Source organism: Vulpes lagopus, chromosome 8, assembly GCF_018345385.1.
Source record: "Vulpes lagopus strain Blue_001 chromosome 8, ASM1834538v1, whole genome shotgun sequence".
Lineage (NCBI taxonomy): Eukaryota > Metazoa > Chordata > Mammalia > Carnivora > Canidae > Vulpes > Vulpes lagopus.
Genome location: NC_054831.1, coordinates 130,486,648 through 130,501,248, shown reverse-complemented (window position 1 = coordinate 130,501,248; position 14,601 = coordinate 130,486,648). Strand labels below are relative to the sequence as shown.

At 46.0% G+C, this 14,601-nt stretch overlaps 1 protein-coding gene across 4 annotated transcripts in view; it reads left to right on the top strand.

Annotated features, from left to right (window-relative positions):
- Positions 1 to 14,601, top strand: part of SZRD1 (SUZ RNA binding domain containing 1) — a 31,363-nt gene that overhangs the window by 6,701 nt on the left and 10,061 nt on the right. For all 4 annotated transcript variants that reach the window (XM_041766090.1, XM_041766089.1, XM_041766091.1 and 1 more), the window contains one exon: positions 13,804 to 13,853. In XM_041766090.1, coding sequence (XP_041622024.1) covers positions 13,804 to 13,853 — 50 coding nt within the window. The remainder of the gene's footprint in view (positions 1 to 13,803; positions 13,854 to 14,601) is intronic.

The window sequence follows — 14,601 nt, the reverse complement described above, 5'->3', positions numbered from 1 at the left end:
TTTGAGGTATTGTGACTTGTTTTACCTGCATTGATCTTCTGCCTCTGCAGCCTGATAATGAACTAATAAATTTTCTGTCTCTGAGAAACTCCAGTCTGGTTCTCAAGAGCCAAGAAGATAGCGCTACTGTCAGTGTATCACTGAGGGCAAGTGACATGCTGGTTGAAAGCTTGATCATAAGTGGGAAATAACTTTTTAATATCTGGCCAAGTGAAAAGGAATAATAGACGTAAGTTTTGCTCAGATCTCTTGAGAAGATTTAATACCTCTGCCCGATATTTTAAGGATCCCTGTAGCTGTAGTTGCAAACTGGCGGCTTTGGGGGATTCAGCCTATATACTCTATTGGGGTACACACAGTTATATATTGAATTTGAATGCCTTTACCTGGGTCTTGGTTGCTCTCCTGTCCTCTGGAATCCCCACTTTATTTATTGTGGGACCTGTTGTGTTCTGTCCTGCTTGCTTTATTGGCTTGGCCCTGAAGGCATTGTGTTTGCTGCTCCTGTTTAGTGCCATGATTCTAACTAGCGTTTGATGACAGTGCCCTTGGGTGTTTGGATAAAACCTCCTGGTGGTGTAGCTATTGGTGTAGAGGGGAGGTAAGAATGACTTTGTTCCGTTCCCCAGAGTCCGAGCGCACATTTCCTTTGGGAGAGGAGACTTGTAGTCTTTATAAAAGGAAGAAAGAGTAGGTCACTTCTGCCAGTTACTGACCTACTTCCTCGTCCGGGCAATAACGAAAGTCTGAAGGCAAGGCTAGAGGTTTAGGTGCCAGATCTGATTGTTGGCCAGATCACTCACTGCCTACCTTTCTCTCAGCTTCGTTTTCTTCTTTTGTAAAATCAGGTTAATAAAATCTGCCTTGCCTAATGGTGAGAGTTTAAGGAAGCACTTAGTAAGAGATCTTGCAAAACGGCAGATGTTAGAGCAGAGAATGCCATTGCCATGAGCATGAGGGTGTCGTACCCCAGGTCTCCAGCTTCCCCAGTATGGCCTCTGTCTGGGTAGAGTAGGAAGTTCCTAAGACTGGCTGAGTGCTCTCTCTTATTGCTGCGCCTGAGGGCTAATACACTGTTCTCTGTACAAGATGCAAGGGAAAAGCAATAGTAAATGCAGAGAAAGGGGAGCCCCAATAGACTCTACCCACTGTTTTATTCTAAGAACAGGCCTCACCACCATTACTCACACTGCTGCCTCTTCTGCACCTTTAAGGGAAAGAGTTGCATGGATTCCCGCCCCGCCCTGGAAGCCGAAAGAAACTGTCTCAACATGGCAACTCACAGTGTCTGAGCCCTCCAGCTTGGGATCCATTTAAATTGTGAGACTTGTTCTCTACTTAAGAATTATTTCCTTTTGGGATGCCAGGGTGGCTCAGAGGTTAAGCATCTGCCTTTGGTCCAGGGCCTGATCCTGGAGTCCCGGGATCGAGTCCCACGTGGGGCTCCCTGCATGGCGCCTGCTTCTCTCTCTGCCTGTGTCTCTGCCTCTCTCTGTGTGTCTGTCATGAATAAATAAATAAAATCTTAAAAAAAAAAAAAAAAAGAATTATTTTCTTTTGGGTACTTTACAGATTTGAGATCTGGACTTTGTTGTGGTCTGCTACTGCTGTAGCCCTTCCTTGGGAACCCTGAGCTTGCACTCACCTGGCCTGGGGTGCAGAGAACGCAAGTTGGTGTACCCTGCCAGCCTTCATCCTGTCTTAGTGGTTCCTGTGGCCACCCACTAGCCACACTCCTGAAACTTTTTGCTTCCTCCTCTTGAGATTTAGGCTTCAGTTTTGTCATGTACTAGTTGAGTGGCCTTAGGCAAGTCATTTAACCTCAGAGCGTGTAGCGAGGCTGCTATACATCCCTTGGATTGTGGTGAGGATGAGAGGTGATGAAGGGAGTGCACAGTGCCTTCCTTTCAGGAACCTGTGGCAGGTGCTTGGAGAATGCTGCTGCCACCACTGCTGCTGAGAAATGCCTGTGGCAGCCTTAGCTCCATTTTGTCTTTTTGTTTTTGTTTTTTAAATATTTGAGAGAGTGTGTGCACTAGAGCACACACATGCAAGTTGGGGGAAAGGGGCAGAGGGAGAGAGAGAGAGTCCCAAGCAGACTCCATGCTGATTACAGAGCCAGACGCCGGGCTTGATCTCACAATCCTGAAATTCTGACCTCAGCCAAAACCAAGCATTGGATGCCCAAACCAACTGTGCCACCCAGGCACCCCCTTAGCTCTTTTTTAGGACATGGATAGTGTTGCTGCCTTTGGACCCAGATAGACCCATTTCAAATTCTGGCTCTGCTCCATACTAGTTGTGGAACCATGGCCGAGTTACATAACCTCTCAGGATTGATTTCTAAATCATTTGTGAAATGGGAATATATCTCTAAAATCCTATTTCATAGGAGGCTCATTAATTCATGTGTTGGGTACTTTTTAGGCACTATGGACAACTGTAATGAATGAAGTTTCTTCTCATAAAGCTTGCTTTCTAGTGTAGAAAGATGGACAGTAAATAATAATGTATACACATACATGGTGAAAAAGAAAAGAGATGAGGAGCATAGAAAGTGACTGGCAGAGGTGCCATTTTGGGTGGAGGGTTCAGAGAAGGCCTCTCCATAAAGATAGGCAGAGAGAAAGTAAGAAAGCAAGTGTGCAGATGCTGGTGAAAGTGCATTCCAGGAGGAGGGAACAGCAAGTGCAGCGGTCCTGAGGCTGAAGCATGCTTGTTTTATTTGAGGAATAGGTGGGGGATAATAGTAACACAAAGTGGTAGAAGAGGTCAGAGATAGCAGGGAGCCAGATCCTATAGACTAGTAGGCCATGGTGGATATTACCTTGAAATAGGAAGCCAAAAAGAGAGAGAGAGAGAGAGAGAGAGAGAGAGAGAGAGAGAGAGAGAAAGAAAGAAAGAAAGAAAGAAAGAAAGAAAGAAAGAAAGAAAGAAAGAAAAAAGAAAAGAAAAGGAAGGGAAAGAAAAGAAAAGGAAGGGAAAGAAAAGAAAAGGAAGGGAAAGAAATAGGAAGCCATGTGAGGGTGTTGAGCAGAGGCTGACTTGGTTTTTTAAAGGATCATTCTGGCTGCTGTGTGTAAAATAAATTCTAGGGGCAAGAGTGAAAACAAACTGATGAGGATGCTATTTCAGCTGTTCATTCAAGGTCTATGGTCATAGCAGCAGAAGTGTTGAGAAAATTTAGGATATGTTTTGGAAGTAGAACCAAGTAAGAAAGAGGCATCACAGAGGACTCCAGAGTTTTTGGTCTGAGTTGCCAGAACACTAGAATTTCTGAGATGGCCTAAGTGGAGGGAATGTGGGAGAAGCAGGCTTGGGTGAGTGAGTGAAATCAAGAGGTTGGTTTTGGAGCTGATGAGATTAGGTCCCTGTGAAATCAAACTGGGTGTGTTTAGTCAGCAGTGTATATCAGTGTCTATAAAGCTGTGCGTAGGGGGGTGTGGATGGCTCGGTTAAATGTCTGCGTTCAGCTCTGGTCATGATTCCAGAGTCCTTGGATTGAGCCCCGTGTGGGGCTCCCTGCTCAGCAGGGAGTCTGCTTCTCCCTTTCCCTCTGCTTCCCCCCACCCTACTCATGCTCACTCACTCTCTCTCAAATAAACAGAATCTTAAAAAAAAAAAAGGCTGTGGAACTAGATGAGATTATCAAATAAGCCAGTAGAGCTCCAGCAGAGGAAAGGTGCAAACCTTCCAACCTCAAGGGGTCTGGAGAGGAAGAGGAGCCTATCTTGTTACAAAAGAAATCAAATATGAGATGTGAGAGGAGCTAGCCAGGGAGGTAGGAGGAGACTGGGAAGGTGGGATTTGGGAGGCTGGTATAAAAGATGCTTTAAGAGGAGCACCCAAAAAAAAAAAAAAAAGAGGAACACCTGGGTGGCTCAGTCAATTGAGTGTCCTTCTTTTTTTTTTTTTTTTAATTTTTATTTATTTATGATAGTCACACAGAGAGAGAGAGAGAGAGAGAGAGAGAGAGAGAGAGAGAGAGGCAGAGACACAGGCAGAGGGAGAAGCAGGCTCCATGCACCGGGAGCCCAACGTGGGACTCGATCCCGAGTCTCCAGGATCGTGCCCTGGGCCAAAGGCAGGCGCTAAACGGCTGCGCCACCCAGGGATCCCCCCCCCCCTTTTAAAAATTTTTATTTATTTATGAGAGTGTCCAATTCTTGATTTTGGCTCAAGTCATCATCTCAGGATTGTGGGATTGAGCTCCATGCTTGCCATGGAGCCTCCTTGGTATTCTCTCTCTCCATCTCCTCCCTTTCTCCCTTCCTAAAAAAAAAGAATATGCTTTAAGGAAGGAGTTTTGAGCAGTGTGGGATGATGCTGAGACGTTGAGTGAAGACGTAGAATTAACCATTGAATCTGGCAACAGTGGAGGTCATTGGGGACTCCTGACAACAGTTTCAGAGCTAGTTTGGCACAGGATGGTGAGTGTTACTTGGACCAGGGCCTGGGCCAAATATGGGGCATGGGGTAAGTGCTAGCTGTCATGCCAAAATGACAGGACCCACCAGAGTAGGTTTTGCACATCTGTAAACATGCCCCTTGGGTCCTTAGAGAGCTGAGTCACTAGTTGCTGGAAGATTAAATGTATAACAGAGATAGATACCTTTTATTCTAAGGTTAGATCTCAACCAGTGTTGTCCAAGAGAAGTACCACTCAAGCCACACATGTAATTTAAAACTTCCTAGAAGCCACATTTAAAAAGTAAAAAGAAACAGGTGGGATTGGGACACCTGGGTGACTCAGATGGTTAAATGTCTGCCTTTGGCTCAGGTCATGGTCTCAGGGTCCTGGGATTGAGCCCTGCATTGGGCTTCCTGCTTAGTGGGAAGTCTGTTTCTCCCTCTGCCTCTCCCTTCTGCTCCCGCGCTCTGTCTCTCTTTCTCTCTCTCTCTCTCAAATGAAAAAATAAAATCTTAAAGAAACAGGATTAATTTTAATATTTTTTAAGTTTTATTTAAATAATCTCTACACCCAGCTGTGGGGGTGGGGGACTCGAACTCATGACCCTGAGATCGAGAGATCAGGAGTCACATATTCCACCTGCTGAGTCAGCCAGGTGCTCCTAATTTTAGTACTTTATTTATTTTATTTTATTTTTTTTATTCATGATAGTCACACAGAGAGAGAGAGAGAGGCAGAGGCACAAGCAGAGGGAGAAGCAGGCTCCATGCACCGGGAGCCTGATGTGGGATTCGATCCCAGGTCTCCAGGACCGCACCCTGGGCCAAAGGCAGGCGCCAAACCGCTGCACCACCCAGGGATCCCCTAATTTTAGTATTTTAAATGTAATGCAGTATATCCCGAATAGTATCATGTCAGCATGTAATCAATATTGAAAATAGGTTAATGAGCTATTTTACACTATTTTTGGACTAAGTCTGGGAAATGTACTGTGCATTTCATGCTTAAAATACAGCTCAGTTGGACTGGCCACATGTGGAGTGCTCTCCAGCCACGTGTGGTAGTGGCTACTGGACTGGAGATGTAGCTGGAGAGCGTGCCCAAAGGACTTCCTCTTCCTAGGCAGTTGTGGGGAGGTCCTGAAAGCCACGTGAACTTGGGAAGGAAGGCAGGAAGCAGCTTTCCCTTCCAAGTAAGAATTGCTTCATCTTTACAGCATACGCTGCCAGAGCCCCTCAGAGTTTTCTGGTTCTCCTGGTTTCTTCAAAGTCTTAATCTTTCTGGCCCTGGGAAGTATAGCTGATTTTCTGCAGCAACTTTTTTTTTTTTTTAATTTTTTATTTATTTATGATAGTCACAGAGAGAGAGAGAGAGGCAGAGACACAGGCGGAGGAAGAAGCAGGCTCCATGCACCGGGAGCCCGATGTGGGATTCGATCCCGGGTCTCCAGGATCACGCCCTGGGCCAAAGGCAGGCGCCAAACCGCTGCGCCACCCAGGGATCCCTGCAGCAACTTTTTGAATAGTATTCATAACAGCTAATGAAACCCATTGCTTGGGCAGCCTGGGTGGCTCAGCGGTTTAGCGCCGCCTTCAGCCCAGGCCGTGATTCTGGAGACCTGGGATTGAGTCCCACATCAGGCTCCCTGCATGGAGCCTGCTTCTCCCTCTGCCTGTGTCTCTGCCTCTCTCTCTCTCTCTCTCTCTCTCTCTCTCTCTTTCTTTCTGCCTCTCTCTCTGTTGTGTCTCATGAATAAATGAATAAAATCTTTAAAAACAAAAAACATTGCCTACTGCAGCTCAAGTAATCTCAGATGGTTTTCAGCTTAGGAAATTTCTTATTTGAGGTCCCTTTCCTTTTTTCCTTTCCTTCTATTCATGTTTTCATCCTCTTTTGCCCTGATTTTTTATGCTCCTCTCTTTTCCTTGATACTCTTTCTTTAGGTCTCTGCAGTTGTCTCAGGCTCCTCATCGCAGAGTTGCTTGCTCTCCACTTCTCTTTTCAAAACACTGTTCATACCCCTAATATAGCAACAGTGGTTTGGTTATCTGTCTCCTCCCTCCTGGCTGGGCTCTCGTCTTCAACAAGGATTGCCTTACCTCTGAGGGTCCAGCATTGGCGGGTCTCCTGCCTTATAGTAGTTTTTCCACAAGTGCTTGTCTCTGGCTTTTTGTCACAGTGAAGCAAAAGGGCACTTTTGAGATACATTACCAAAGCATAGACTTCTTTTTTCTTTTTTTTTTTTTTAAGATTTATTTATTTATTCATGAGAGACACAGAGAGCCAGAGGCAGAGACATAGGCAGAAGGGGAAGCAGGCACCTCCCTGGGAGCCTGATGTGGGACTTGATCCCGGATCCTGGGACCATGCCCTGAGCCAAAGGCAGACACTCAACTGCTGAGGCACCCAGGTGTCCCGCAAAGCATAGACTTCTTTAGGGAGGGAATTTTTTTTTTAAGATTTTATTTATTTACTTATTAATGAGAGACAGAGAGAGAGAGAGAATGAGAGACAGAGAGAGAGAGAAAGAGAGAGAGAGAGAGGCAGAGACACAGGCAGAGGGAGAGGCAGGCTCCATGCAGGGAGCCCAACGTGGGACTTGATCCCAGGTCTCCAGGATCAGGCCCTGGGCTGAAGGCGGCACTAAACCGCTGAGCCACCCAGGCCACCCTAGGGAGGGAATTGTAAAACTGTATACTGGGCCCCCACAGTGACCCACTCAAAGTGGAATCTCTTTCCTTGCTGTGGGAATAACAATGGAGGAGTGTTTTGTAGGAAATGGAACCTTCCAGCAGATTGATGTGTCTGTATTAAAAAGGCAACCAGTGAATTCATGGCCTAGATGGTCTTGTGTTTCGACTTCTAAACACTGCCTTTTAATTTAAAAAAAACTTTTTAAAAAAGATTTATTTATTTGAGGGAGGGAGGGAGGAAACAAGTGTGGGGGCAGGGACAGAGGGAGAGGGAAAAGCAGACTCCCCGCTGAGCAGAGAGCCCAATGTGAGGCTAGATCCTAGAACCCTGGGATCATGACCCAAGCAGAAGTCAGACGCTTAACCAACTGAGCCACCCAGGTGCCCCTAAAGATTTTATTTTTATTTTTATTTTTTTATTTTTTATTTTTTTTTAAGATTTTATTTATTCATAGAGACAGAGAGAGGGAGAGGCAAAGACACAGGCAGAGGAAGAAGCAGGCATCATACAGAGAGCCTGACGTGAGACTCCATCCAGGGTCTCCAGGATCATGCCCTGGTCTGCAGGCGGCGCTAAACTGCTGCGCCACTGGGGCTGCCCTAAAGATTTTATTTTTAAATAATCCCTACACCTAATATATATATATATTTTTAATTTATTCATGAGAGACACAGAGAAGCAGAGACCTAGGCAGAGGGAGAAGCGGGCTCCATGCAGGGAGCCCGATGCAGAACTCGATCCTGAGACCCCAGGATCATGCCCTGGGCCAAAGGCAGATAGATGCTCAGCTGCTGAGCCACCCGGGCATCCCCACCCCAAGATCAAGAGTCTTATGCCCTGCTGACTGAATCAACCAGGTGTCCCACCTTTTCCTTTTTTTTTTTTTTTTTTTTTAACTTAACCAATCATGTTTGCCCAGAAGTTGAATTAATGTTTTGAACCTGATGGTGATCCTGAATGAAGCATTGCTTCAGAATCAGACCCAGAGTGGTTTGACTTTGGGGGCTTCCCTCCCTGGAGTTAGCCAGTGGGGCTAGAATAAGCACTGTCAACTATCACTGCGACACCACTGACATAGAGAAATAAGGCTGGGCTGAAACAGGGTTAACAGAGTTGGTATGAAGGTGGTTTGGAGAAGTCTTGGGATTGCACGTCTGGACTTGAAATGGCCAGTGGTGTGGCTCTAAAAGTACAGAGACCTTTTTATCTGATAGTTTTGGACCAGATTTTTCTGGCTTTAGCTGTGGATTCTTAAGTGAATTTGAGGCCCCTGCAGAAATAGAATCTCATCCAGGTGGAATGGGAGGCATAAGTGCCTTGCTGGGGACACTGGAGGCCCTGTAGCCAGGGGAGTGGATACTGAGGTCCTGCTCAAGACTTCTAGAGTTCCAGGCCAGGTGTGTTGGAATAAAGGTCTGCCTTCTCCTCCTTCCCAGCATCTCCTCTGCTTTTTTCTGAAATGGTGGCATTGTGCTCAAAAGAACCTGTCAGGCTTCAGTTCTGAGAACAATTCTGTACTCAGGGTATGGGTCTCTTTTTAGATTCCAGTGTCAGTCCGCAGACATGCACTCCCCAGTTTGAGGTAGCTGCACAAGACCAGATGAACCTGTGGGATGTAGTGGGTCATGAAGAGCCCAAGACCAGTCGTTTTTCCTTGAATTCAAGAGGAAAATCAGAAAATGTCATCTTCTGAAATGGAAACTGATAAAGAGAAGCAGATTATCTGAGAAAAGTCACTTAGTCACTTTTGCTGATAAAAAGAGGTTATTTCCTAACTCAGAGCCAAGAACCTCCATTTGGTCCAAGATTTGCTGAAATCTTAGAGGAGTTGTGTGGATTGCCTTGGTGACCAGGGATTCTAGTTATGAGAGGAGGGATGCAGTGGTGGAGCATGATAGTCCATTCCTTTGGCACTGAATTGGGTGAGGGGGGCATACTGGGCGTGGATAGCAGAAGGTCAGGTACCAGAAAAGGTGGGGAACACCCCCCACCCCCATAGTGTAGTGGAGGAAGACTTGGGTTTGTTCAGTGTGTCTCTTGTGAGTTTGGCTAGTTTGAATCAGCCCCCCAAGGCTTCATCAGCCCTAGGTGAACCAATGGAGTCTGTTTCTTGAATATTCAGATCTGAGGCTACAGCTGTGCTGACACCATACTTGCTGTATTTGGACCAAGATCTGGAATAGCCTAGTTACCGTCCTCCTTTCACTTTCTTCCTTTTCTCTCTGCTTCCCACTTTTCTTTTTTCCTTTTTCATGCACCTCTTAACTGCTACAGCAGTGGATCTGTGATGGCAGTCTGCCCGCCCGCAGATTCATCCCTATCCTCTCTGTCTCCTTTGATCCTTTTGAAGATGGTGGCTAGGTAACAAAATAGTCTGGGGTGTCCCCTTCCCTGCTCTTCTTCTCATGTGCCACCACACCCCCTCCAGCTTTCTGTGAGAGCTTACAAGCACAGTCATTGCAAGGTTGAGGGCATCAGCATTCAGGAAGCTGTGCTTCTCTCAGGTGAGTAGAATTTGAGGTTGTTGCATCCTTGCATCTGACTTCATTTGCCTTGTGGCTGAGGCCTCTTCTTTACCTCCCATAAGGGACCACCCTGTCCAGAACTGTCTTGCTCCCCACTCTGGTTTTTCATGACCTCCTGCCTCTACTCCTTCCTTCTGGTTTTGCTTGTTCTCTCAGACCAAGAGGAGTGCACCTCATTTTTGTAGAGATGTAGCCCCACAGGGCAAGTGATATCTGTGTCTGTAAGGAGCAAGAGAGCTTTTGCTTAGGTTTTTGACCCAAAGAGGAGACCACACCACTTAGCAGAGCACAGGGAATCATCTTCTAGAGTCTGCTCAGTGCTATTTGGCCAAAAAATAGCTAGCTTTTCCAGAAAAAGTCATGGGAAATCAAACATTTCTTATCACCCCACTTCTGATACGTTTATGTCCTAACACTTGCTTCTGTCCTGGTGACCCCTCGTGGCTCAGAGAAGTCATAGAGTGATGAGCTTATGTATGGGTTTCTTTCACTACCTGTGAAGCTTGAGCCTCTTAACACAGAAGTCTCCACCTTTGGCCAAGGTTCTGTTCATCCTGTTCATTCTTATGAAAAGAGAAGATGCCCTTTGGTGATAAGGTTTCTTGTTGGGCCTACATCTAGATGCTTCCTCATGCAGCACTCTGAGACCTGTTTAATTCCACTGGGCTATTGCATCTCTGAAGGCGACAAGCACTCTCCTTGTAGTGCACCCTGTAGGAAAGTTTTGGCTTGGTGCAGCTCTTAGAGCACGAGACTGAGAGGAGATCGATTGCAGGGCCTTGTCCAAAAGGAGAATGGACTGACTCATGATACCTGGACAGACTCCAGAGGGAGCTGCGGCGCTCTCTCCATTTGCTGGCAGGGCACTCCCTCTTCGCCGGGCCAGCTCTGGGCACACTCGTGTCCAGCTGGCCATCTGGATACGGTCAGGATCAGCTTTCTCCCAAAGCTGTTGGATTTATATCCCATTCTCTAATCTGCTGGAGGAATTCCTGCTCAGTTCTGATAAGCTATCCTGCCTAGTGTGATGGAGTTTGATGGAACTCTTAGTTATTGGAGTGCCAGGGGGCAGTGGGCATTTGGGGATGACAAGGAAGAGATCAGTGTATCTAATGGCTTTCTCATCTCCAGGGCATGTGAGCAGTTGTGGGTCTGCGCCAGCATCGGGGAGGGCCTCAAAAGGCCTTAGTTCTTAGTCCTTAGTTCTTGGGCTGCCTCTGTGGTTGACTTTGTGACGTTGGGTTTGTTTCTTAACCTCCCTGAGCCACATTCCTTCATCTGACAGAAAAGGATAAAAGCTCTTTTGTCTATCAAAGAGGTAGGTAGTGTGAACAGAAAATGAGTGTCTGGGGGAAGTGTATTGACAGCCATAAAGCATTATGATGATGTAAGGCATTATTTTTAAAGCTACTAGTTTATATTATGTGCCAGGTATGCTGGTTACATTCTAGTTTGGGGACAGAGACCCATTTGGGCCATACTCAGGCATGGTCCATAATGACCTCCTGAAGGGCTCTTTCCTACCCAGGCTCATTTGATGAGCCTGGGCAAATTCTCTTCTCTTCCCTAAGGCCGTACAGAAAGAAGGAAACAGTTTGCTCTCTTGAGAGAAACCTAAATGGGGCTTCTCACATTCAGTTAAAGTAATGTGTATTTTACCACAATTTAAAAAAAAAAAAAAAAAACCTCATGTATTAGGCCCATTGTCTGTATGCCTTATTTGGCCCTCGTAGCGATATGAAAGTGAGAGTTCATGTAATGAAGTTTAAAAATGTAGAGCTTTCCCGTAAAAATATTGAGTCTGGTTTTTTCCTCAAATAGCAGCTCTGACCCTGTGAGCCAGGGCTCTGCTGCCCATCTGTAGGCAGGGTCAGTGCCCTTTGGTGCCTCTTAGCCGCTTCAGCTCCCCACTGGGCTCCTGCAGAAGGAGTTTTGCTTACTTGCCTGGCTGGTGGAGGCATTTGGTTCTGACCCTGTGTGAAGGCCTCTAAATCCCACAGATGTTAAACCTTGCATTTAGGATGGAGAAACTTGAGTAGGAGGTGTCCTTTTCAGATGGGAGCAAAATGATTCAGTGTAGAGCTTGAAACTGTAAGTTATTTGTGGAAAGCCTTGGAAAGCCCTTACATGGTAACAGGGCTTTAGACTAATGTGGGAAATAGTATCTACTCAGGCCATAACATTGGTATTTAAAAAAAGAATTAAGTGCTGTGGGCTTAGATTCTCTCCATGCACACCCAGGTGGTCGTAGTGGTCACAGTGCACCTTTTCCAGTCATTATTAAACAGCAGCTGAGTGCTAGCTTGTGTTCTAAGCTTGAGTGAGGGGTCTTCCATCTAGTGGCTTCCTAGCCCCTCCAGGGAGTGGATGGGACCCTCAGAATTCAGTGTGTTGTGCTTGCCCCAAACATATTTTGCATACGTCATAAAAACAAAAAATGTTAAACACAACTCAGCACCAATCAGAATGAATGTCCGTGTCAGACTGGATTGAAATCTGGCTTCATAGGGTGAGCCGAGCTTCATATTGTTTACAGGAGACAAAAATAAGAGAAGGAAAAGAGAAACATATTCTGGGGACTACTCACCAAAAGAAAACTGAAATAGCTTTATTCATATTAAATAATAGATTTTAAGGCAAAGAAGATTATTTCATAATGATAAACGGTAATTTACTAGAAAATAATCTTTGATTCTTTGCATAGTCTATAAACCTAACAAATGAGCAAGAATGTAAAGATTTTGAACATTATAATTAACCAGCTTGAATTGTACTCATTGACTGTAGAATATGGTCATTTTCAGGACATTTGGAACATTCCTGAAAACTGGCTACACACTTGGCCCTGAGGTGGATCTCAGCAAATTTCAAAGACTTTACTGGCAGTTAAGGCAGTGATTCTTGACATTTTGCAAGTTATAGACTCTTGAAAATCCCATATGTCCTATAAGTTAAGATTGTCACCTTCAGCACTACTGACATTTGGGGCTATGTAAGTCTTTGCCAAGGGGGTAGTTCTGTGCATTGTAGGATTCTAGCAGCATGGCATCCCTGGACTCTACCCACTAGTTGCCAGTAGCACCTTTGCTCTGGCAGTGGCAACTAAAAATGTCTCCAGACATTGCTAAATATCCCCTGGTGGGCAAAACCACTCCCAGTTGAGAACCACCATTACAGATCTTTTCTTCAGAGAAATAATACCATTTTTCATACAATTTTTTTCCTAAATGGTCTTGTCCTCACAGAGGACAGTTGTGGGATGTTTTGTATGAAAAAGCAGTGGAATAGCCAAGAAGCCTGAAGGTTTGATCTTTGCTCTGTGCACAGCCTCCTCCTGTCCAGTGCATGGGGTCTTGTGCACAAGAGTGTGGGAGCATCACAGAGTTCCTGGTGCTGAGGGCCTGAGGGCTCCCTGCCCACCTGTTTCACGGATATTAGGCTTCTGTTTTGTTCCAGGCCTTGTCTAAGTGCTAATCACAGAGTTCAAGTCCGTAACAGTGGGGGGGGGGGGGGGAGGCTGTAAAATATGTGATAACATGTGATCGTGAAGGAATGTAAAAGGGAGAGCTTCTTGTCTGAGAAGCAGGTGATTAACTGTGTATGGGGCCAGAGAAGACTCCACCATGGAGAGGCAGACATCAGCGTGGGTTTTGCAGGATAAGTGGAAGTTTGCAAAGGGGAGGATATTGCAGGCAGGTGAGTCAGCATGCTGGGTTCTGGGGGTTGGTAACAGCTCAGCTTCACAGTGATATAAAACAGGAACCAAAGATATGAATGAGGCGTTCTTAGGAGCTTGGACTTGATCTGACAGGCAGTTGAAGGGGTTTTAGTGGGGAAGTGATACAACTAGACTTTTGTGTAGAAAGTTGATTTGAATGGTGCTGTGAAGAACAGATTGGAGGCCAGGAGACTATTTGGAAGCTACACAAGGAACCCAGCTGCATGTTGAGATCTAGAGCTATCACCATGGCCACGGGGTTGGAGGGAGATGAACCCTCAGAGAGTCAGGTTCCCAGACCCGAGGCTAGTAAAGGGAGGTCTGCATCCATTACCTCAAGGACACAGTAATGTCCCTGGTCAGAGGACACCATCCTTAGCTTTGAAAATAAAGACATAAGTTTTTATCTAAGAGAGATTTTTTTTCCACTTTTTATATACATTTTTTTCCTCTAGGAAATAGACAGACGGTTGGAAAAAAAACTGAAGATCACACAAAAGGAGAGGTAAGGCTGCTGTCTGGTCTGAGGGCTCATGCTCTCTGCTGTTCGAGAGCTGGGCAGTCAGTGGTATTCTACAGGTGGCCGTTAGGGTTAGCAGGGTAGGCACCCGAGCATGTCCCTCAAAGATGTGGTGGCTTGAGGCTTTGAGAGTGAGTCTGGAGTGTCGCATCTGCCTTCTAACTCAGTGGGTACCTGGTGTGAGGTGGTCTGGTGGAAAGTGGGGAGGTGACAAATCAGAAAACTTGGGTCTTAGGCTTGGCTCTGTTCCAGTTGCTCCGAGGTTTGGGACAAGTTGTTTTGGAAAAATCAGTTTCTTTCTCTGTGATATAAAGCGATTGGACAGATGATTTCTCTGGGCCCTCAGTAGCATGGTGGCTGAGGGCATTATGGGGATATTCTGGAAAAAAAGATCTCAGAAATTCTCAAAGACCTTTTTAAGGGTATTTTCCCACAGCCACACAGAAAAAGTGGGTTTCAGAGCAGGTGAAAGTTGACCTCAGCAGTCTGTCTTTGGGCTTAGGTAAGCTGTGGGCCTGCCCCAGAGAGAGAGGAGAGGGAAGGGAGGAGGAGGAGAGGACCTCTCTGGACTTGATAGTCGTTCCCCAGGAGATGCCAGGAGGGCCCTGCCCACCCACTAGTTTCCTGGTTCCCTGACTCTTTGATCGGATTGCTGGCTCCTTGTCTGTCTGCTCATCTCAGCAACTGCACTGATGTCTGGTTCTAGTCCCCTTGCCACGCCATTCCTGTCCTG